At 35.4% G+C, this 25,185-nt stretch overlaps 1 protein-coding gene across 10 annotated transcripts in view; it reads left to right on the forward strand.

Moving 5' to 3' along the window:
• DYRK1A (dual specificity tyrosine phosphorylation regulated kinase 1A) overlaps positions 1 to 25,185 on the forward strand; it is a 149,214-nt gene that overhangs the window by 48,781 nt on the left and 75,248 nt on the right. For 5 of the 10 annotated variants that reach the window (XM_009424841.5, XM_063803677.1, XM_063803675.1 and 2 more), the window contains exon 2: positions 5,454 to 5,539. In XM_009424841.5, coding sequence (XP_009423116.1) covers positions 5,530 to 5,539 — 10 coding nt within the window. In that variant the 5' untranslated portion in view covers positions 5,454 to 5,529. Of the gene's footprint in view, positions 1 to 5,453; positions 5,540 to 6,925; positions 7,022 to 14,024; positions 14,062 to 15,428; positions 15,561 to 25,185 lie in introns of those variants that run through there. The other 5 variants (XM_054675071.2, XM_063803679.1, XM_063803676.1 and 2 more) reach the window with 4 other exon arrangements.

Below are 25,185 nucleotides of genomic sequence, written 5' to 3' on the forward strand. Positions count from 1 at the left end.
GTCATACAAACCTGTGCAAATCATTGTAAATGTTTTCACATTCTAAAGGAAGACAGAGGACAGCAAGCAAAATAGAATATCAGTGGTAGTTTACATATTTTGAATTAGTAACAGAGTACCTGTACTATTACTTTACAATTACTGATGATAACTTAACCCCAGAAACTTCTGTTTCTCCCCTTCAGTTTTAGAAATGATGTGTCAGTGCATTATGTATTGTTGCAGGTAATGTGCATATGAGGCATTTCCCTCCTGTTTTCCTCTATTTGTTGGTACGTCCAAATACTCAGTGCCTGATTTTGTCTTTCAGGCCCAGATGTGGTCTCAGAGATACTGAGTTGATGGTTGAGATAGCCAAAATTTGGGGCAAAACTCATTTAATCTGCTCAGCTTTTAGTTCTTAAACCTTCTCCCTAGTTCTTTTCACATAATTGCATGAGAAAGCACATGCTTCTAGCCTCTGAACACAAATTTCAGCTATTCCACTTCCAAAATGCCATTGGAGTAGTATAATCCAGCACCCATGTTTATAATCCCACATGTTCTTTGACCTTGACCAAGGTTTTAATGCAAAATTGACTCATCTGCTATTGGTTTTTACCTTCTTTTCAGTTTGTCTCCTTTAATATATATATGTTTTTTTTCTTTTTGAGACAGGATCTCACTCTGTTGCCCAGGCCGGAGTGCAGTGGCATGATCAGGGCTCACTGCAGCCTTGACTTCCTGGAATCAGGTGATCCTCCCACGTTAGCCTCCTTATTAGCTGGGACTACAGGCTGCACCACCACACCCAACCAAGTTTTTTATTTTTTGGGGTAGAGATGGGGTTTTGCCATGTTGCCCAGGCTGGTCTCCAACTCCTGGTCTCAAGCGATCTACCTCCCTCTGCCTCCCAAAGTTCTGGAATTACAGGCATGAGCTGCTGTGCCCGGCCTAAAATGTTTGTGGTAAAGGGAAAATATAGCAATCTGTTATATGCTGGAATCAAAATTTTTCTACTAGATGAACTTTTGGGGAAATTTAGTATTCTGTTCTAAATTAAATGCCTTTTTCAAGTAATTACTGCTAATGAGCTCTTGTTTTTTCATGTTTAGGGTGGTTGATGCAGAGTAGTGCATATAGGGGCTAAAATCAGACTTAGACACTTGGGGGTTCTTGCATCTCTGTATTTTCTCACAACTATTTCAGTGATTCTTAGTGAGTGGCGTCTTGGCATAGTGAACTTTAATGTGGGACCATAGTTCACAAACTGTGACCTTAGGCCAGTTAATCCTTCTGACCCTTGCTTTCCCTGTTGATGAAATGGAAGTAACACTATCTACTCGTAGGGCTGTCAGGAGGTCAAATGTGTCAACGTCTATAAAATGCCTTAGCCGAGTGATTGGCACATAGATAGTAAGTGTTCCACAAATGTTCATTTCCCTGTAGTTTTACTAACCATTTTGGTGCAATATTATATTCTTTATAAAGTCTTGTGTTTTGGCCTTTTTTTTTTTTTTAAAGACTGTGACTGTTTTCTAGGGTTTTGAGGGGAGTGATAAATGTTCTGGGTTTTTAGGATTTCACTTGAAATCCTCCTATATAATTGCTTTTTCTCTGTAATGCTGCTTGATCATCTTATTGGAAATAAGATTTTTTTTCTTGTGTGTTAGGCATCAAAACTGTGATACTTCTATTTTCCCTTGGACTCCTTTGGCTATTATAATTCTAGAAAATTATTTCTAAAATTGCTATATGGAAAAAGTACTTTTTTCTGTCACTTCTTTAATTCATTAGTGTAAATGAGCCAAAGTTGATAAGAGAATGTTAGTTAACTGTATAAATTTTAGATAATGACATAAGTTTAATTTATGGAATCTAATTTTAGATCTAGTTTTTCTTGATTTCTGTTTTGTAGCTTTTCTGTTGTTGCTTATTTTTAATGGGCATCTTCTGAGCTATCTTTTTAGATCCCAGTGTGCACTGTATTTTATCTTTTCATATGGGCTAAATTTTGTAAATTGTGAAATATGCGAGCATTTATATAACATATAAAATGAAGTAATAAAAAACAACTTGGTATTTTCTTCCAGCTTAAGAAATGAGGCAGTACTTAACTAGTACTTTTGAAGCTCCTTGTATCATACTGATTTTTTTTTCATCTGCTACTTGTAATACTTCATACTACTTTAGTTATTTTGAAATTAGATATAATTTTTAGTTTGGTGTCATTACAAAACACTGTCACATTAGAGAACATATTGCACCTGCCATTTAGTTTATTAGCTCCTGGGTTAGTCTGAACTTGCCTGTCATGCTGATGCATTCATTTCAGTCCCAGTCTTAACATTCTTGATCTCTGTTTATTAGTGTATATATATATATTTTTGGAGACAGAGTTTCCCTCTTGTTGCCCAGGCTGGAGTGCAATGGCATGATCTTGGTTCACTGCAGCCTCTGCCTCCTGATTTCAAGCAATTCTCCTGCCTCAGCCTCCTGAGTAGCTGGGATTACAGGGATGCGCCACCACACCCAGCTAATTTTTTTTGGTATTTTTAGTGGAGATGGGGTTTCTCCATGTTGATCAGGCTGGTCTTGAACTCCCGACCTCAGGTGATACGCCCACCTCGGCCTCCCAAAGTGCTGGATTACAGAGCCACTGCTCCCGGCCTTGTATTTTTTATTTTTCTTTTCTTTTTTTCTTTTTTCTTTTTTTCTTTTCTTTTCTTTTCTTTTTTTTTAACAAATCTTAGTGTATCAGTGCTTTTTATTAGGTGACTTGATTTCTCCCCAACCCCTGCCTGTGGAATACAGACACCAAGAGACTAAGCTCAGTACCTACCTGAGTATACCATGTGTTTAACAGCCTGTGGAAACTGTCCTGTCCCTGAAGATATGCTGTAGATTAATTTTATGCAGTGATTTTAAGACAACTAAAAAAATGGTTTGTAAGTTTAACTTCAAAAAACCATGTAAGCTCAGTTCCTGGATTGTTCGTAGACCTTCACATTGCCTTTGGCAAACTGAGCTAGAACATACTGTAGAAGATTTGAGGGTCATGAGAGGTTCCTGTGGTAAAGAGAGATGTTTGTCATTAGCATTTGATTGTTACTCCATAGTTTGTGATGAAAAATATACTCTATATTTTTCTCAAAAAAATGAAAATATGACTGTCTAGATTTTTAAGCTTCTTTAAGAAGAAAATCATATCTGTAGCTTATCTGCAAAGCGCATTTGGTGTGTGGAATTATCTGCTTATTGTCATATAAAAACTCTGACCTCGTATTAACATTTTTGTTTTTGAAAAGTGACTAGCCTGAAGGAAGGATATATGGAATAATCACTAGAGTCCTTATTTAAAGTAATCCAAGGTGAAGATTTCTGGAGTTTATTGTTACTTAGTATATGATGGTTTGGTTGCTATATAAGTCAGCAGAAAATTATGTAACTCAGAGATACTTTAGGTGGCCTTTCAAATGAGTAATGATTAATGGATAATGTTTCAAAAAGGTGTCAGAAATTTGGTGTGTCTTAACTTTAGATTTTTAAAATAGTAATGAAATCTAATTTCTAACAATTTTTAATAAAGAATACTGATATCTTAATTGATTCTACTTTCTTACAAAGAACTTTTCTGTCAGTAATATCTACTTCTATCGAAACTGGCGAGGTGTAAGTAGCATTGTAACATTTTCTGGGTGAAGAATATGATGTTGAGAGCCTAAAGGATTTGATTATATAGTTCATAGCTAGAGATTGAATTTATATTTTCTTTCCCCATAGTTCATGTCATAATTTTAAAGACTGACCATTTTAGGGGAAAAATTATTAGAAAATGATGTCCTTTGAGTAAAGATAATCTTGATTCAATTATTTTTACAAATAAAACTATTCTGATGCAGCACTCTAGTGTTCATCCATCTAGTCATACACCCCCCACAATATGATACCAGCTAGTTGTAGGTCTAGTGTTTAATGTAATACCGTAACAGGCATTTGAATTGGAATGGTAGTTCTTCAGGAATGGAATCTGGAATATAGGCAAAGATTTCAGAGACAATTCCTAATTTAAAAATAACTCATATTGTCTCTGAGGTTCTTTTCCAGTGAAGTGTTTAGTATTGCTGCTATTTGGAGTACAAAGTTGGAGCTTTTAAAGAACCTGGGAGTTCAAAAGTTTAAGGAGAAATAAATGAAAAGCAGAAATATTTTGAGGCAATAAGTATAGACTCAAATCTATATTATGACCCACTTGTAGCACCACTTGGAATTGTACCAATAAGAGATTTATCTGGGCAAACTATAATGGTTGTTGGAAATTGCAAATCTTAGTGTGAATTATTTTAGTCCAGTTGGTTTCTTTCTTTCGCTTACCTGAAATGAACTATACTGAGGCAATAGGAGCTTTGTATAGTAATTTAGGAGTGTAAAACAACTTAGGGAAAAGGATTATTAAGCAGGATGATTGGGATGACATCATGTGAAATTTAGGAATTGGAGGCATTGAGAATTGAGAGGGTGCTAACAAAGGAAAACAGCTTATTTTAGAATTTGTCTGGAGGATGTAGAATTGAAGAAGTTTTGGTATTTCTTCTGCAGCGGCCCCAGTGCCCTTGACCAGGAACATCTCTTGGAGTCAGTAGTTTTCATGAGGCTGGCATAGGAACTTGGCCAACATATGCAACATTGTTCTATTTAAAATATTCCTTGAATTAAATTCGATAGTATCAATTTAAAACATAAATTTTTTCACTCAACTCATTTAGAAGTTAGATTTTAACTTGTACTTGTCTTTACCTCTTCTGCTGATTATCAGTTGACAACACTGAGATTACTTTCATTTTCCTGTAAGTCATTATGAATTTTTCTGGTCAACCATGAGTTATCAGTGGAAGCAATAAGTAGGAAGTACTGTAAAAGAATTACAATAAAATAAGAGAAACCACTTGGAGAGCAAGAGGGCTTGTGGACTTAGGGGAGCGGTTGTGAGAAATGTCTCAGAACTTAATTTACAAATAACATTGGTAGATTGACATGTTGTCTTTCCTATAAAGTAACTTTACCTCTGTCTTAATAGTAAACTACTATGAAAGTGAATTCGTGTTCCTCTTGATTTGTGAACTGATGAAAATTACAAAATGTGGAGTTTTTTCCCCAGATAAATTAAATAGTGGAATATTCAGGTTTATTTGATACCTGGAAAATACCTGAAATTTTCCGTGGCAATAGGCACATTTTGAAACTGTTTTTCTTTTCTCTGACAATTGAATATATTTTATATATAGTTGATTTTGATTATTGAAGACTAAGGAAAATTTATTTTAAGTAAGTTTGAATGTTAGAAAATGAATTTTGCAAATTTGAAGTAATTTTATTCTGTATGTTTTGGGATTGTAGTTATGTTAGATATTCCTCAGTTGGGGTAATTGTCTTGCATCATTATCTCTTATCATAATCTGTTTTTCTTCACACAGTGTTATAGTTTTGCCGCTGGACTCTTCCCTCCCTTCCCCCACCCCATCAGGATGATATGAGACTTGAAAGAAGACGATGCATACAGGTGACTCAAGTTTTGAAATACAGTAAAACTCTGGCTAAGAGAATGTGGGAATCGATGGTCTATTTTGAATGGGGGAGGTTTCTGATAAATAGCAGTTAGTGGGGGGAATTGTAGATCAGTAAATGCAAAGGTAGTTGGGCTATTTATTAAACTTACGTTTGAACTCAGATTGATAATCAGTGATTTATAGTGGTGTTATTACAAATACAGCATAGTAATTGCTAGCACTTAGGCTTTTCAAGAGCTAATATTTTGGTGGGAATTGGAATAATTCTGTTAATGTAAATAACACAGTCACCTTTATGGTTGAATGCATGTCTCCCCCAGAACTCTATTAGAATATGGCAGATCTTTTATGGGAGTAGATGTTAGTAGGATATCATCAAAAAGACTGACAAATTAAGGATATTATACCCATACATATGGTTTCTTAAAAAGATACGCTCTGGGATTTTGTTTATTTTTTCCTTGTTCCCAATATCCCTGCCTCCCATTTCCTTCCTTCCCACCCTCCCCCTCTTATCCTTTTGTCATTTGTATTTTTATACAGAAGAAGCAGTGTGAAGGCATTTTTGAAAGAATATTTTTTGATTGCTCTATAATTAATTGAGGTGATCTTTTACATGGGAAACTGGAGGCTATTCCACACATGGCTATGTTCAAATTTCTGAAAATGTAGTGCAGCTAATGTATAAAGTGTTAATAATTTTTGAACTTAAATGTTCTTAAATTAGGCTTATTATAAGGCATTTTGTTGAACTAAGTGACTTAACATTTGAAACTCTGTCAGAGAGCCTTATTTGATTATATTTATAAACTGTTTGAAAATGTGATTGCTAACTGCAAAAGAAATATTTATATAAATTTTGAATTGATACCTAACAGATGCCTAATTATATCATTGGTGTAGTTTTTGTGATTGGTTTTTATTTTTGGCGATCTGGGTTTTGTCTAGGGGAAAAATAATCATTTTATGATTTTAAGATTTTAAAAAATTGTTTCGGTGTACTATTTTGTATGAAGAAATGTGCTTGAATATATTTATAAATTAAATTAGAGAGTATATAATACTTTACGTTCATGTAGAAGTCACCATTTTAAGACCGATGTTAATTCTTGTTTACGTCAAAGGTGATTGAGCGATCATCTCTGTTACGCATCTATCATGCATGCACACAGGCTTGCACATGTATGTTTGCCTGTACATATTAGAAGTATGCCAGGTACACATTCTGGCTGAGTTGCTCGCTGATTGTTAAAAGCAACGTGATGCTGAAGCTGAATATCACCATCATAGAAAAACAAATAGGCATATTTACAGAAACATTTTTAGAATTTTATGCACATTTTTTTGTTGTCAGATTTTATAAGTTTGACCTTTTGGTGCAGGAACTATTTCTCAGCATTGTCAGCTCCTGGATTGCTCCTTGGGCGCTATACTGCACATTGGCTATACCAAGTAGATGCTCACTTTCGACTGAGGTCAGTAGAGGAACAAAGTATTTTTGGGGTATCTCATAGATTTATCTATGAATATTACTGATTTTGGAGATTTTCTCTCGTGAAATTTTGGAGTTACAAAGTTTCTATTTATCCTCACAAGACATGGAGGGTTTCCAAATAGCTCTTTTTCTTGAAAGGCTTATGGTCTCAATGGAATGAAATAACTAATGAGTAAATACAGTTTATAGTTATCTAGTTAATTTTATGAATGCTAGAACACAAGAAAATTCTACAGATTAGATTTATGATAAAATCCAATCTCTTATTCAGCCTTGTATTCTTTAAAAATTGTCAGCATTTATTGGCTTACAGAGGAAAAAACCTAGGAAAGAAGATCTAGCTGTCTAATAAATATATTAGCTGTTGGTGTATTCCCTTTCTAATAGTTTGAAAGTTAATAATTGTTTTTGAACATAAAATTAACAGCTTTCAGAATCATCATTAATTAATGTAGCAGTTTGGTCTTGTATTACTATGCACACATTTATTCAACTGATAGAATTTCAACACATTAAAACTCATGAGTAGATGTTCACCAAAAGTTGTTTCTAGAGAATGCTTCCTGACATTTGAAAGCAAGTGGTCTGCTTTCTCTGGGCCTTGTTTTTACCCTCTGGCATTGTTCATGGTACTGGCTTTGTTCTGTTGGTTAGATGTGGTAACTTACTCTCATCTTTTCCTTGATGAGGCACAGGTTCAGGGATGCTGGAAAGGACACTGAAGTAGGCCTTGGCTGATGGGCCTTTCAGAAGTGAACACTTAAGAGTAGGTTTTCAGAGTAACTTTGTGAGGTGATGAATATGTTAATTGGCTTGATTGTGGTGATCCTTTCATTTCGTATGTGTGTATCAAAACATCATGTTGTACACCTTAATATATACACAATTTTTATTTTCCAGTTATAACTCAATAAAGCTGGTGGGAGGAGAGAAAAAAACAGTTTTACTGAACACTAGGCCAAAGTCAGACTTTGATGTATTTAGTTCATGTATCTATAGGTGTTCCTGTACTTACTTAATTTGAGAATCTTTTTGCATGTTTTAAAATAGAGTTAGAACATGAATGAAGTACATTTGGATTTTCTTTTGATTTTTGGAAGAACAAATGATTTGTTAACAAACATTTATTTGGTGAGCATTTGCTTTGTACCAGGTACTATTATAGGTGCTGCTCTGCCTACAAGGATCCCTGAGCTTATGGATAACAAATCAATGAGGCAGTGGAGGTTTTTGGTAAAGTTTTAAGACTCACCTATTGAATTCAGGGCATGCAGAGAGAAAGTAGAGAGCACTGTCTGGGTAATGACATTGACAGTAATGGCTTTTACCTGTAGGCAGAGGTTACCGAAATCTCTGCATCCCATTCTTCTCTTCTGAGCTCCACACTCAGGTAACTGCTTCCTGGACGCCTCTCCCGCATATTCCCTCCTCCTCCCCCATTCAGTCCTCTTAGTAATGAGTGACACCATTCTACCCTAACACAACATCATTTGGGGAACCTAGCAACCACTCTTTGCCCTTTTGAATCACAAGTAACCAAATTCAGTTTATTTAAGGTGTAGAATGACTTCTCAGATTAGATTTGGAAAAAGTACTGCCTCAGAGATTACCAAGTATATGAACATAAAGACTTTTATATAAAGAAACCTGTGTAAACCAGCATTTCTTCAGTTTATTTGATTAAGGGACCTCCCCTCCCTTTTATTTTTGATTTGTACCTATTAATAACATCCTGTGGACCTTGATTTGGGAAAATCATGTTGGAAATAGAAGGGGCTGCCATTCTTTGTTTTGTTGAAATGAACTTCTTTAACAACTAAAATTTTTTAAACAATAGTGATATACTAGTCACTTTTAAATGTGGAATAGTTCCAAAGCATACAGAGCTATCACTTTTTGAGGATGAATAAACATGGAAATTTATTTTTAAATGTGCTGATTTGTTCATATTGTCTATGTCATAATTCTTATGCATACACTATATATATACTCATATATATGAATTTAAGTACTTAAAACCGTTTGTGGCAGAGTTTTAATTTTAGATTCTCTTAACTCATTTTAAAATGTGAATTTTGTAGGACAAAATTTTCATATTTCCAGTGGTCACAAATGGGGTGTATTCATTATGCAAGAGTTAGAAATCAGATCTGTAAATTACAAAACCCCAACTTTTAAAATCCCATCATATGTGGGGTACACTAGGAGAATGAAAGGGCATGTAGATTGTAATATTTAGGAAGCTGTCACCAGTTTGCCTCCCCTTGGAATTGTTCTTGTCGTGGTCGTGTGTGTCTGATCTTTTTCTTTGTCTGTGTCTCCTTCTCTAGCTCTCGTTCATGTCTCAACCCAAGCAGTTTGACTTTTTTCTTACTGATTCAATAAATTTATTTTTCTAGTAAGTTAAAAAGATAGTGGATTTGCTTTTGCATTCATGTTTTTACTTTTTGTTTATTAGATAATACAAAATCACTGAAAGAATTCTGAAATGTATAAATATATATAGATAAGTATAAGGAAACATATCCCAAGTTTTAGTGTCCTCTACTGTGTGGCACATTCCCTTCCAGTTTTTTTGTCATGCCATTTTTTAACTAATTGAGGTCATTTTGAATATTCAGGATGCTGTGGTTGGGTAAGATCCATTTTATACTCGTGTTGACTAACATATCATAAATGTTGCCCTACATCATCAAAAGCTAACCATAGTGATCTGCTGTTACTTTGAACTTGGAGCAAATCCAGGGTACTCAATGCTTTTGAAGATAATTACTTTAGATATTTATTTTACAGTATGCTTATTTCCTAGTTAAGTTGGGTATCTCTTATTTTTAGGTATTAAGTTGTTTTTTAAAGCACTAATACCTGTGCGTAGTATTTGGCTGTAAAATTATTTTCTTATAATTGATTCCCAGGAGTCATAATGTTTGAAAAATTTTCAGGCTCTTGATGCAACTTTTCAGAAAGCTGTTTGGTAATATGTACCACTCTGTACATTACAAGAATGTCTCTTAATTTATTTTTCTCAGCATTGAGTATTATAGTTAAAATAAATCTTCAACAGGCAAAAAGAAGAATCTCTTATTTTGGAACAAATAAAGTGGTATTGTATACTTCGTGGAGGAAATATAAGTGCTTTAGAAATGCATAAAGTGAAAAGAGACAGCCACTCCCCTTTTCCTAATAGTTTGGAGTCTGTCTTTCTAGCAAGTAGTTTTTGTTTAATACGTTTATGGCATTTGCACATGTTGTTTACCAGTTTTATGTCCAGCTAGTCCGATAGTTCCTGAAGGTCAGGGGGTTAAGGCTTATCCTCTTTGTGTGCCCTGTGACTGTCTGGCAGGATTTCTGGGACACAGGAAGTGCTCAGCAAATGCAAAAAGAATAATTTTTGGCATCCTAATGGCATTTTTAATGCCTAAAAATAAGTATATTAATGCTTGCTTTAATACATTTCTTCAAGTGGTTTTAAGAGTTTCTTATTATTTTCCATTGCTTTTTATGTTTCATAGTTTTATTTATGTTTCTAAGTGGAAGCAATTAATAATGATTACATTATGTATGTGTCATATGAAAAAGCATTTGATATTTATAGAAAAAATGATGGGAAATCTGAGGTAAGCCACATTGTAAAATTGAATTTTTTACCTTAGTGTGTCTATTTAAGACCCAGGTAAAAGAAAATACATTTATATTCATGATCTTGGATTTTAGGTATACTTATTAAGTGTACCTTGAAAGAATGTCTAAGTTCTAGGAAGATGACAACAGAACATAGTTTTAAAAATTTCCCATTTTCCTCTAGAAGAGACAGAGTAACTAGCTCAGCAAAACCAAAACGTCACATTCAGCATCTGCAAGACTAGGTGAACAGTATCCCCACTGACTCACATACAAGTAAGTAGGTGAGAGTGAATGTTGATAGCAAGACCTGTGTGGTATCAGCATTTGTGCAGAAGGAGGCATGAGGGTGTCTGATGGACCTGAGAATAGGAGAACCCCAAGATAACCAACAGAGGAGACTCACTGCAGTGAGAGACTTGCAGAAATTATGTTTGAGAAGAGCAGCTGGAACTGGAGATAGTTTTGAGTTCCCTGGAGGACACAATAAGTTCTGAAGTGGGGTTAGAGTCATGTGGTCCCCATGAACTCTCAAAACCAGTTTAAGCTCCATTCCCAGTCAAAGCCCTACACCAAGGAGACACTGCTGGGGATAGAATCCACATTAAACAAGATGGAGATAATGAGGGCAAAGGAAAAAATGTCAGATGAAAGTGGGAGAAGATAAAAGCACAGGAGATCTTATTCATGAGTCTATATTTTGGGATCCTTCATGAAAACGGAAGAGAACTCTTATTGAAGTCAGAAAAGCTACTCCAGTTTCCCCAAAGTTTTTTATTTTACATAAAAACGAGCAGTGGACAGGGATCATAGTCAAAATCCCCACAGAGTTTTTATAAGAGAAAAGCATAAGGAGCAGAATATTATTACTGCAGACAATGAAAGCATGCCAGAAAGAAATGTCCACAAAATAAATGAAACTATAACTTATTTCAGAATAATCCCAGAGAAATTTAGAAAATGATACAAATACTAAAGCACAATGTAAATCTGAATAAGGAAAAATCAGAAAAGTGGTGATAACCCAGGAAAGAGAAGTAAAAGATAATTTAAAAAATGAAACCTAAACAGAGTGAAAAACGCCATATAAAGTTTCTCAAAAAACTGTTTAAGATGAATAACTGGCCGGGTGTGGTGGCTCACGCCTGTAATCTCAGCACTTTGGGAGGCCGAGGCGGGCAGATCACGAGGTCAGGAGATCGAGACCATCCTGGCTAACACGGTGAAACCCCGTCTCTACTAAAAATACAAAAATAAAATAAAATAAAATAAGCCAGGTGTGGTGGCAGGCACCTGTAGTTCCAGCTACTTGGGAGGCTGAGGCAGGAGAATGGCATGAACCCGGGAGGCGGAGCTTGCAGTGAGCCGAGATAGCGCCACTGCACTCCAGCTTGGGCTACAGAGCGAGACTCGCTCTCAAAAAAAAAAAAAAAAAGATGAATAACCAAGAAGAAATGAAGAAAAATGAAGCATTCCAGAGAAAGCGACAGTTACTAAAGACAGGCAAGGAAGTTTCAACATACAAATAACAGGAGGCTCTGAAGAAGAACTAAAGCAATGAAACTTAACAGATACTAACAATATAACTCAAGAAAATTTGTTGAAATTTGCTTTGCAGATTTTTTTAAAGAGAGTCTTGCTGTGTTGCCTAAGCTGGAATGCCATGTGGCATAAGCATGGCTCACTGCAGCCTTGAACTCCTGGGCTAAAGCTGTCCTCCTGCCTCAGCCTCCCAAGTAGCTAGGACTACAGGCACGTGCTGCCACACCTGGCTAACTTCTTTATTTTTATTTCTGTAGAGATGTGGGCTTGCTGTGTTCCCTAGGCTGGTTTTGAACTGCTGAAGACCAGCCTTAAGTGATTCTTCCGCCTTAACCTCCCAAAGTGCTGGAATTACAGGTGTGAGTCACCATCTTGGCCTTTAGTCACTTTTTAGTCTGCTTTTAAAATTTAAACATTCTCCAGCATCAATATTCTTCTGTAGTACTGTTTTAAGTGACTAATCAGTATTCTGTGAATTAGTTAATGTTTAACGGTTCCCCATTTTTGCTAATTAGTTCATGAACAATGTTTAAGTGGATACTATTATGGTGTTTTTTTGTTTGTTTTTTATTTATTGCCTTAGGTTCAATTCTTAGAAGTTGGAATTGTTAAGGTGAAGCATATGTACATTTTAAAGCCTTTTGATACATTATTTTCAAATACCTTTTTAAAGTACAGTTTATGCTTCTACCAGCTGCACATCAGAATTTTTCTGCACCCTAGGATCCTAGGTATTTTAAAATGTTTGCCAATTCAATAGACAAAACATAACTCAATATTTACATTTACATTTGCTTGAATATTAGACCGAGTATGTTTTTTGGGGGGTTTGTTACTCATGTTTTTTGTGAGTTTCCTTTTGTTGATATTTCTTTGGGGTTTTAATTTTTTTTCTTAATTTACCAAAGTTTCTCATTGAACCCTTACTAGATGCCAATAACTATTCTAAATTATTTACAGGTATTAACTTATTTACTCCTAATGATAACTCTGGTACAGGTACTGTGATTGACCCAGACAGAGGTTCGGTAGCCTGCCCCAGGTCACACAGCTAGTAAGGGATGGAGCTGGGGAGCAAATTCAGGGCCTGTGAGTCCCTCCTCTTAATGATCATGCTTTTGATTTTAGGGATACTTACTGTTAACTTATTGCTGGTACATTTTCCAGTTTGCATTTGCCTTTTGTTCATGGTGTCGTTTTATACAAGAGCTTTAACTTTTTGTATGGGAGAACTAAGTTTTATTTATTACTGTAATGCCTCAAACATAACAGATTCTCAAATCTATGTGTTGAACAAATGAGAATGAACCCATCAGCAGTCTGTTGATGGTGATGACCTTTTATGTAGTGTAATATGTATCTCCTTTTAAAGGGATTCCCAGGGCTTCATAAATGAGTTACTCTTTGGTTTTTATCAGGCACAGTAAGCTTATCTGTATTAGCTCTTCTGGAAAGTTTTTTAGATGTAATCACTGCTTTTAAAAGGAACATGTGTTCTTAAGCAAATAGGAGTTGTGAAGAATGTATTTATTGATAATGATTTGAATTGTAGATTCAAAGTGAAATGAAATAATTTCACTCTAGGAATAATTTGATGGGATTTGTTTTTTGTATTTTCAGAAAATTATAGATTTGGCCATTGTTTAAAAAGTTTTGAATAAATTTTGGCTTAGTGTAAGAAGATTCTTTGATAGGAAAACTAAAACTACAAAATTTGATATAAAAAGTTATCATTGCTTAAGATTTGGATAGTGTAGATTATCTCCTCAAAAGGTGAAATTTAAGATTTTACTTTTCTCGAATTCCTGACCTCAGGTTATCCTGCTGCCTTGGGCTCCCAAAGTGCTGGGATTACAGGTATGAGCCACCGTGCCCGACCAAGATTTTACTTTTCTTTAAGCACTCTTTCTCCTCTTCTCTCTGGTGGTGAATACCAGGCTACTTAACGGTGCCTTCTTAGTTTGGCCTCTGTATTCCTTACTTTAGTCTTTTAAAAAAGTGTAGAGATCCATATTGCTAATGGATATACATTAGAGAGAAACACAAATAAGTTAATTTTAATTTTTATAAACCGTCCACAAAATATACTCCATGGAATCAGATACTCAAAAAGATACTCGAGATGTAAATATTTATGTTGTTAACACAAATCCAGGTCTGCTTTGTATAAAGTTACCAAAGCTTAAAAACCATTGTTGAGTGCTTGCTGTTTTTGTAACCTACTGGTTGCAGCCAGCTCTTTCCTCTCCTACTGCTGGTAGTAGTATTCTTCAGGCCATTTGTATTAGTCTGTTCTTGCACTGCTATAAAGGAATACCTAAGACTGGGTCATTTATGAAGAAAAGAGTTTTAATTGGTACACGGTTCCACAGGCTATACATGAAGCATGGCTAGGGAGGCCTCAGGAAACCTAGAGTCATGGTAGAGAGTGAAGGGGAAGCAGGCATGTCTTACATAGCCCCAGCAGGAGGAAAAGAGAGAAGCGGGAGTGCTACACACTTCTAGACAACCAGATCTCGTGAGAATGAACTCACCATCGTGAGAATAGCAAGGGGGAGGTGTGCCTCTGTGATCCAATCACCTTTCAAGAGGCCTCTCCTCCAACATTGAGAATTACAACTTGACGTGAGATTTGTGTGGGGACACATATCCAAAACATAATCACCATGCTTAGCCAATATTGTTAAATTCAGACTTGTTCTTTTAAGCATTAATCAGTCAGTTTACATGCTTATGTTAATAAAATTTAATCCATTCTGGAAGTAAAAGAATGAAATGTCAGTTTTCCTTTTCCTCGTTTCCACTTACAGGGGTAACCCCTTTTACTATTTTCCGTTTTAAAATTCTTCTCTTGGTTGCCTCCATGATTTTTAATACATTAGTATGTTTGTAGCTGTGTTTTAGTATTTTAAAAAACCATTGAAAAATGAAACCAGATAGCTCTCAGTGCTACCTCTTTTCCAGCCAGTTTCTCCTGATCCTCTTTTAAAGTTTTTCTGTTGATTATTATTAAAATGTTATAAAACTAACTTAAACCCCATTCTTGGCCATCAGTTTTAGACAGTTTCTCTTGATTTCTCAAGATTTGAAATGAGAGCTTTAGAGCCCTTTATATTTCTTTTTACCTCACAGCTGTTACCCACCAGTTACTTCCAGCTTGTATATAGGTATATTCACTTACACATCTTTCTTTCACTTAATTGAATCCTTTATTTTTGTCTTAGAATCTTCTGAATATTGAAAACAGAGAACTATACTGGAAGAACATAGTGTATTAAGACTCATGGAGAGGGAGGTGTGATACTGTGTCACTGAGGTCGTTCCAGTCATAGGAGAAATGTTACCACTGGATTGAGGTCTGGTACATTTTAAAAGATGATTTAATTCTATGATACGTGTTCAACTTGCACTAGGATAGTTTTTACTTTCACCTTTGTTCCATGCACCGCACAAATACCTGGGAACCCTTATTGCCCAACTCAAGAGCCAGAGTCCTCTGTCATCATTTTGCCTCTCTCCTAAGTGAGAGGACTGAGTGCAGACTTGGTGTTTGTGGGTGAGGCATGTGGACTGACAGGCAAGCTTCAGTTTATTTAGCGAGTGTGAACCCTGGCAGGAAGATTCTCTTTCTCTGCTTGCCAGGTTGAGGAGGCCTCATTAAGCAGTTTGAACTTGTGGTTTTGGCGTGTCTAGTCCTGGTGCAGGTGGCTTGGTATCCTCACAGGTATTTCTTTGGCCTCACCCTTGGGGTGACTGTTCACTTGTGTTTGAGCGGCTGGGACTCAGTAGGTTCACTGGAGTAGGTATTTCTTTAGAGCCACTGGCGGAGGCTGATCATGCGGCAGATAGTTGTTTAGTATCAAGCCAATCTCTCCCCTTCTTTCTACTCCAGTTTTTCTTTACCACCCAGAATGGCATCTGCCACTTCTGCTCTGGTTCCTGGTCCCAGCTTTCAGCTCTAGATCTTTTTGACATTCCTTAAATTATTGGTCTGATCCCAGTTGCCTTTTCTTGCAGAAAACTGACAAAATCTTTGGTTCACTGGTATGTCTCCATCCCATGCTTTATTTTATTTAGTGATCTTTCACTGCTTGTTTCTGTGGATGGTATAGAGGAATATAGAGGATAAGAACAATATGTTTACTCTATCCAGTGTTCTAGATTTTCTTGTTAGAAGCACCCTCCTTCCCAGCTTGGGAAAACTGAGCTGCTGGGGTGGCTGTTGGCTCCTTCGCTTGCTGTTAGTTTTAAAGGATTGTTTTCAGTCACACTTGAATTGTAGCTATCCTTGGTTCTCTTTTTACCAATGAATTCTGGTAGTATGTTTTAAGAGCTGGGTGGCCTTCCTGGCCTTTGTAAACATTTCCTGCAATGCCTAGCTTTAGTGAGCTATGAAGTTGCCCATTGGAGATGAGGCTCTATTGAAAGTCAGCACCTGTACTTCACTCCCTGCCTTTGTGACTTTGGGTTTGGACTGGGTGTTTGGAAGCACTGTTTCTTCTGTCCTTGACCTTGTTCCACATGTTTTACCCATTACCTCCTGTGAGCAGGCACAGGGCCTTTTCTTGTCACCTGGGCTTCAGCTGCTTTGAGGATGACTACTTACCCTTGCAGTAGCTTCCCACCAAGGTTCTTGAAAGGGAGGTTTTCATAATGTTCATTTTTTTAAAAAGTTAGACCAGCTATACCCCCTAAACTTAAGTCTGCTTGTTTTCATATGACATAGAAATTGATACAAAAATACTTTATGTAGTTTGTATAGATGTAGTTGCTTAAGAAAGATGACACTGTACTATTTTGTTGTCTGGATAAGTACAGTACAAAAACCAGTTTTTAAACCCTAAAGTTAATTTGCAAGAATCTTTTTGTTTTGACAATATACTATTATAACTTCTAGCTGAATAAAATCTTAATTCAACTTTTATGTTTTCATGATACCTAAATGAGGGAGCAAAAGTATATTTAGTATATGACAGTATACTGTCATATACTGAATTTTCATAAGGTTCTAGGAGCCTTTTTTTTTTGTTCTGGGAAAGGGAGGGAGGAAGAGGATGGCACTGTTACCCAAATGTGAGTTAGTTGATTCAGAAGAGTAAAGAATAGTCCAGTAGTCCAGTATTTAAAAATTTATGTCTATAATCCAGATTTAAATACCAGTTTACCTTCTAGCTTTATAAACAGTCTTAATGAGAAGTAGGGGACAAAAAAGAAGCAGGATTGCCCTTAGGTTAGAGAATAGAAATATCTACTTGGCTTAACGTTTTTATGAAAGATGTCCAGCAAAACTGTGGTGGCAGCCTCACTTTAGAGAATGAGGTATTAAAAACTTGACCAAGGTAGTCATGCCAGACTTTTGAATATTTTTCCAAATAAGATGGCTTCAAATTGAAAAATTTTATCCACTTGATGTTTTTCAAAACTATAAAGCTGCGTTCTATTTCTACCTAAAATATAAAATTGTTAATATGGTATGATTTGTCATTTGAGATGATCTTGGCTAATACATTACTGGGCATAATAATGGCTGTTACACATTGAGAGGATAGAGGCTGTTTCTGTGTCTCAAGCATCATTAACTGCAGATAAAAAAAAGTTAACAGTTATTCTAAAAATATTTCTTATAGGGGAGAAAATATAATCAGTATATTGTATGTTTTAGTCTGGTGTGGTGGTGCAAGCTTGTAATCCCAGCTACTCGGGAGGCTGAGGCAGGAGAATAGCATGAACCCAGGAGGCGGAAGTTGCAGTGAGCCGAGATCGCGCCATTGCACTCCAGCCTGGGCAAAAGAGCAAAACTCCATCTTAAAAAAAAAAAAAAAAAAAAGTTAATGATTAATTGTATACTTAGAAAACTTACTTTCTTTACTAGGAATTCTAAATATATATATATATTTATGTAATTTTAGTTTAGTAAGTTAACTATTTTAAAACATGTTTAATGTTTAATTTCTGATTCTAAAAGTAGTACTTTTTCGTACTTTCCTAAACTCCATAATTTAAGTAACTTTAAAAAGAACTGATGGTAAGCTAAACATTTAAATTGAGGATTATCCCAGAGCATCTGTCACTAGGCAGATGATGTTTCCTTATGTCTCTAGTCCCCAAAGGAAAGTAGGAGTGCCAAGTTTTTAATATTTGTCCCTTTCAAGAAGGGGAAGGTTTTGTGATACAAAAAATGTTTAAGAGGTGGACCAGGAAACAGTCCCTCGACATGGAAAATGCCCAGGCTGAGTTAGGATTGCTTTATCAATATGGAGGGAATAAGAACCTGGGAGAACAAACCAAAATATTAAAGATTCATGAGTAAGAGTATGAATGAAATTGGCTTTAAAATCTTTCCCTTTTATTTCTCTCTTACCTTTATCCTTCGGAATTAAAGGAGGCTAATGCAGGTTCCAAGTAGTTCAAAAACGTACCGAAAGTTGTCAAGTTTAAAGGGCTGAGATTGAGTCTTTCAGGGAATGGATTAAATACTTTGGTTTAGACAGTGATTTTCAAACCTGTCTTAAGCCTTGACTCGTAGCGTGTAGATGATAGTATCGTGAATGATCCTGAGCTAATCTCATGAAAGCTTACTTTTAAACAAGTTTTCATATGGACAAGAAACCAAGAGACATTGATGTGTGACTAAAATATTGATTATTCATGGATTCTGCGAGAGCTTTGCTTTTTATCTGTGGGATCTTACGCATTATGTTTCTAAAAATATAGTTTCTTTGTTTCTAGGATGGGGGGGTTAATATTAGATTATTTTTAAGTTTCCTTCTAGTTTTAGAGTTATTGATCCTTTTTCTGACTTTTAGAACCTGGCTTTTCCAGTCTTGGTTTCATTGGACTTTAACGGGTTCCAGAATTCCTGAGTAGAGAGAACATGGGAAGCAATTAAGGGACAGGTGTGGGTGATGGGTGCTTAGAGATGGTGGAAAAGTGGCTTCAGGAGAAGAGAAATTGTAGTGTTAGGGATAGGACCAACATGCTCTTCTCTTGGAATCTGATGCTTGAAATCTACTCTGTCTTAATGAAATATACTTTACAAATGCTAGACGTCTTTCTGGAGACGTTTATAGACGCTCTATGGAAAAATATTTAAAAATCACGAAATTTTTCATGATGTGGAATGAATCTGTACTCTATTTAGGAGGAGATAATTGCTAGGCTAGGTGGGACAAGTTGATCTATTTTAAAATAAAATTATATCTTTTATAAGGCACAAATGGGAACTGTGTCTCCTTGACATGTTTCAAAGCATTTCTCTGAATATGTGAGATTAAAGAAACTCTCAACCACTCAGAATTGTCAGAACACTGATGTTCTTTAAAACTATCTTTGTAGCTGTTAGTATGTACTGACACAGTTGAAGTTTTTAATGTTTTATTCATTATTAGACATTTTGCATATGAATGTAATGTCTTTTATTTACAGTTACATCTTAACTGAACTTGGTTCCCAGATATGAGTATTATTTATTTGGTCTCAGTCTTCATATTTTAAGCTCTATAGGTTAATACTTAATTGGGTTTTATTTTAAAATTATTTTTGAAGCTATATGTTAAAGTTTGTCATAATAAACCAAATGTTAGTTTTCCTCCACCTGGGAATACTTGAGACTTCAGTGAGCCACGCTTTCTGTTATGCCCACCTCTTTAGTCTTTCCATTATAGAATAAAAATGCTTTGTGTGATTTCTCTAAAATGTAATGTTTGAGAATCTATTTTAATGTATAGAAAGACATTTACATAATGCTTTTGAGTAGGTGGGGAAAAAAGTTGAAATGTTGATGGCAGCATCTGTTAGAAAAACTCATATGTCTATATAGTAAAAAGTTAAAATTACAACAAATGCACTACTTTAACTGTGTTCTGCATGTTATTCCATGGGATCGCCTTTGGAGTAAAGTAGAATATGTTTCTAGTCTTTTATAGCTGCTGTTAATTTTGTTCTAAACGTGAAAGTGTTAACAGCAAGTTGAAAATGTGACAAAGCTCAATTTCATTTCTTGTTTATTGCTTGTTTTCCTATTGGACAATTGGAAGTAGTTTTGCCCTGGCAACTAAAATAGGCTATTTGCATAACCTAGTTTGATTGGCTAGCATCCTGACTAACAGTTCCAATCATATGGTGTCGGTTTAGTGGTAGGCTATGCTAATTAGCTGCTGTTGCTGGGGTTCAGGGATGGTTTCTGTGTGCTGTTCTGCTGCATTGTGTTGCCTGGTGAGAGACATTGATAAATGAGCGTTTAATGATCTGCGGCAGTTCCCACTCACTGCGGGCAGGCGGATTTTAGAACAGAAGTGGAAATAAGGCTTTAATTGCTCTGTTAAATAACTGTAACCAAAATATGTGTATTACATTTTAGAAATTAAGTTGTATGAAATCTTAAATACTTCATAACACAAAAGGAAAATACTTTAGCTTTGTCTCTTAAAATATAACTCAGGTAGCAGCACTATGCACAGGTTTCCTAAAACTGAAATTGATCATTTTTTTCAGATCAGAAATAGTACCCTTGTAGTAAGTAGCATGCTTGATTTTTCTCATGACTTTGACCTTTTATAAAGATACACGTTTGTATTTAATAAAATGTTGCAAGCTTTTGGGCAGAATTTATCTTGTACTGCCTGTGTAGTCTAGCAAATAAGAGCATAAACTTGAATTCCCTGTTCTTCTTCTGTTGAATTTGAAGATCAGGTTGTTATTCACTACCTCCTGCTATTATTACTTTTCTAATTGAAGTCAGATGTTTTAACTGTTGCTTGTACCATTATGTTGGTGTATGTGAAGTTTTTATTGGTACTGTCAGGTGGTAGGTTCTGCAGAAAAAAAAAAATCAGTTCTTTGTTTAAGGAACATGAGGTGAAGAATAAATACATGTGACGTTAGATTAAAAATTCAAGATGACCATATGGAAAAGTGCTGTAAGGATTTATCTGGAAGGGTATAGGGGAAAAAATTCTAGGCCTTTTTATGATAGGGACATGGGAAATGGATTTGAGAGTCTGGGAAAGGGTTAAAGAGGAAGCCCATAGAATTTGTGTTAAGGTTTTAAATATCAGTTAGGTTTCAAACAGCTAGAGAGTAATAAGAAGAAAGAACATTTTAGGGTGAGGAATAGATGAGCAAAAGTAATGTTTCTGGTATTCAGTTGTCAAATGTAAGTGGTCACAGTGATCAAGGACTCCGGGGCCTTAGGTGTGTCAGTGCCCCAGCTTCCAGGCAGGCTTGTGTCATTCCCTTGAAATAAGACCTGGTGTCTTACTGTTCCAGCTAGCATCATTTTTGGCTTTTTGTCACTTGGTTTTGTTGGAAGCAGGGCTCTCCACTTTTTGTGTCTGATGGTTAAAGCATAGGACTCTTTTGCCTTCTTTTGTCCCTCCCATTGGCCCTAAAGCATTGAAACAGGGATGCCAAAAATAATCCATGTAAATTTAGATGTTTGTATTAAATTTTCTATAAAGTATATCCGTTTAATTGTTCTGGCCTTTATTTAAGAGCATAGTAAAATTAGACAAGCTAACTGGACAATCTTACAGACTAGTAAAGAATGAAAACCAACATTAAACCATAACATTTGATTCTTAATCACACGTTCCCAGGCATATATACTGAACATGTATTCTAAAATAAATTTACAGAAATGCTTTATTCAACCAGTCAGAGGGGACCTAGATTCAGAATTTATAATTTAACAGAGGTGGATATGTCTTTACATAACTATATGACATGGTGGAGTATGGAGTATCCATGCTGTAAGAGAGGTGGAAATTCAGAAGAGGGAGAAATTTTTGGATTGGGACTAGGAAAAGATTCTTGGCGAAAATGGTATTTCATATGGTCTTGAGGAATGGGCAGTATTTTAACAGGTGGTGTTTGAAGGCTACAGGGTGTGGAAGATGCTATACCAGTTGAAGATGGGGGCCTGTTCGAAAATTGCATTTACTAAGGTAGATGGTAGAGGAGACTATGTTGTTGGGGGCCCTAAGTGGTGGATAGTATAGACTTTGAAGTTTTTCTTGTAAAAAGTGGGGGATTTTTGAATTTTTTACAGCAGTGGTTCACAATGTGTTTTTTAAAAACACATGCCCTCCATGAATGTTTGCAAGTTTCAAAATAGACATTTCTTTGATTTTTAAAATATGAAAATGTGGTATTGAGTAATTCCAAGGGGTTTTTGAGTTGCCATCATCTAAAATAAGATATGTTGTAGGAGAAGCAGATTTTTTTGTGGAGTGGAGGGAAGGGATTGATTGTACTTAGAGTCAGGTTTTGAATGGGTTAAAAGTTTTAAAAACAGCTTTATTGTGTTATAATTGGCCTACAGTAAACTTCACATAATTGAAAGTATACAATTTGATGGATTTTGACAAGTATTACTTGTGAAACTTTTAGCACAAGTCAGATAATGAAGATTTATTACTTCACTTGTTCCAGAATTTTATATAAACAGGATTATATGTGTTCTTTTTGCCTGGTTTTAGTTCTTTTGAGAGTCATATGTGTTGTGATACCTATCAGTAGTTCACTGTTTTTATTGCTGAGTAGTATTTCATTGTGTGTATATACTTTGGTTTATCCACTTACCTGTTGAAGGACATTTGGGTTGTTTCCAGTTTTTGTCTATTACAAATAAAGATGCTATGAATATTGTTGTACAACTTTTTGTATGGACATATGTTTTTATTTCTCTTTATTTCCTAACATTGGAGTGACTCAATCATGTGGTGGGTATATGCCTAACTTTTAAAGAAACTGCTAAATGGTTTTACAAAGTAGTTGTACCGTTTTACATTTTCACCAGCAGTTCAGGAGAGTTTCAGTTGCTTCACATTTTGCCATATTTGGTGGTCAGCCTTTTTAATTTTAGCCATTCTAATACTTGGGTAGTGATATCTCATTGTGTTTCCCTGTGATTAATGTTGTTGAGCATCTTTGTATGTACTTTTTTGCCCCTTGTATGTCGTGTTTGGTGAAGTGTTTGTTCAAATCTTTTGTCATTCTTTTTTCGGTTATTGAGCTTTTAGAGTTTCTTATACATTTGATACAAATCCTTTATCAAATACATGATTTGCTAAGCTTTTCTCCTAGTCCATGGCTTGTCTTTTTATTCTCTTTAAAAGTGTCTTAAAGATCTGATGTTTTAAATTTTTTTGAAGCCTAATTTATTCATTTGTTCTTTCATGAAAGCTGCTTTTGGAAAGTTTTTGCATAATTGTCCCACGATCAAAAATGTTTTTGCCTATGTTTGTTGTTGTTGTTTTTTCCCACTAGATTTTACAGTTTTAGGTTTTATATTTAAGTCTATGGTCCATTTGGAGTTAATATTTGTTAATAGTGTGCTGCAAAGTATAGATCAAAGATCACTTTTTTTTTGCAAATGGATATTCATTTATTGTAGAACCATTTGTCAAAAGGACTGTCCTTTCTCCACTGAATTGCCTTTGCACCTTTGTCAAAAATCAGTCTTCCATGTATGTGTGGGTCTGTTTGTGGACTTTCCATTCTGTTCCATTAATCTATTTGTCTGTCCTGATACCAATACCATATTGTGTTGACCTCCTGTGGCCTTAATAATAATTAATGCAATCAGGTAGTTTTAATTCTACAACTTTCCTCTTATTCAAAGTTTTTATAACTACTCTAGGTCTTTTGCATTTTAATATGAATTTTCAAATCAGTTCGCTAATTTCTTCAAAAAAGTCTGCTAGGATGTTGATTGGGGTTGTGTTGAATATATAGATAATTTCAGAAGAATTGATACTTTAACTATATTGATTCTTTGGACCCTTGCACATATATCTATTTAGCCCTTTCTCTCATTTTTCTAATTTTCAGTATGCAGTTTTTTCATGTATTTTGTCAGGTTTATGCCTAAGTATTTCATATTTTTGTCACTATTTTACATGGCTTTTAAATTTCAGTTTCTGATATATAGTTACAGTACTAGCACATAGAAATACAATTGATTTAAATATATCCTTGTATTCTGTGACCTTGCTAAAATCACTTAATGCAGCTTTTTGGTAGGTTCCATCACATTTTCTATCTAGATAATCACATTTCCTATGATGAGAGACAATTTTGCTGCTTTCCAGTTTGGTTACCTTGTATGTATTTCTTTTTCTTGCCGTTCTACATTGGCTCCAACCTCTATGGAATATGGAATATGGAATATATATGGAACATAGACTACAATGTTGAATAGAAGTAGTGAAAGAGGACATTCTGTTTTGTTCTTTATGTTAGAGGATCAAACAGTATGTTAGCTGTAGAGTTTTTTTGTCAGTGTCCTTTATCACAAGGGTCCCCAACCCCCGGTACTGTCTGAGGCCTGTTAGGAACTGGGCCGCACAGCAGGAGGTGCCGAGCTAGACTACCACCTGAGCTCTGCCTCTTTTCACATCACCTGAAGCATTAGACTCGCATAGACATGCACATGCAAGGGATCCACGTTGCGTGCTTCTTGTGAGAGTCTAATGCCTGATGATCTGAGGTAGAACAGTTTTTCATTCTAAAACCATATCTCCCCCCATGGAAAAACTGTCCTCCATGAAACCAGTCCCTGGTGCCAAAAAGTTTGGGGGACCACTGCTTTATCAGATTGGGAAAGATGCCTTCTATTTCTAGTTAATGAAAGTTTATTTTAGGTCAAGTATGGATGTTGGATTTGTCAAATGTTTTTTCTGCATCTCCCGAGATTACCACATGGTTTTTATTTTTTAGTTAATTTGATGAATTGTACTGATTGATTTCTTAATGTTAAACTGATAATAGCGTTTGCTGAAATAAAGGTCACTTTGTTATGATGGTCTTTATTTTGATTGTTTGATTCAAATAGTTACAATTTTGTTTAGAATTTTTATATCTTATGTTCATGAAAGATATTGGGGTTTTATTGATTTCTGTTTTTCTGTTTTGTTGATTTCTACTCTGGATCCTTATTTTTGTTATTTCGTTGACTTTGACTTTGTTTGCTCTTTTTTT

This window comes from Pan troglodytes, chromosome 22 (genome assembly GCF_028858775.2).
Source record: "Pan troglodytes isolate AG18354 chromosome 22, NHGRI_mPanTro3-v2.0_pri, whole genome shotgun sequence".
Lineage (NCBI taxonomy): Eukaryota > Metazoa > Chordata > Mammalia > Primates > Hominidae > Pan > Pan troglodytes.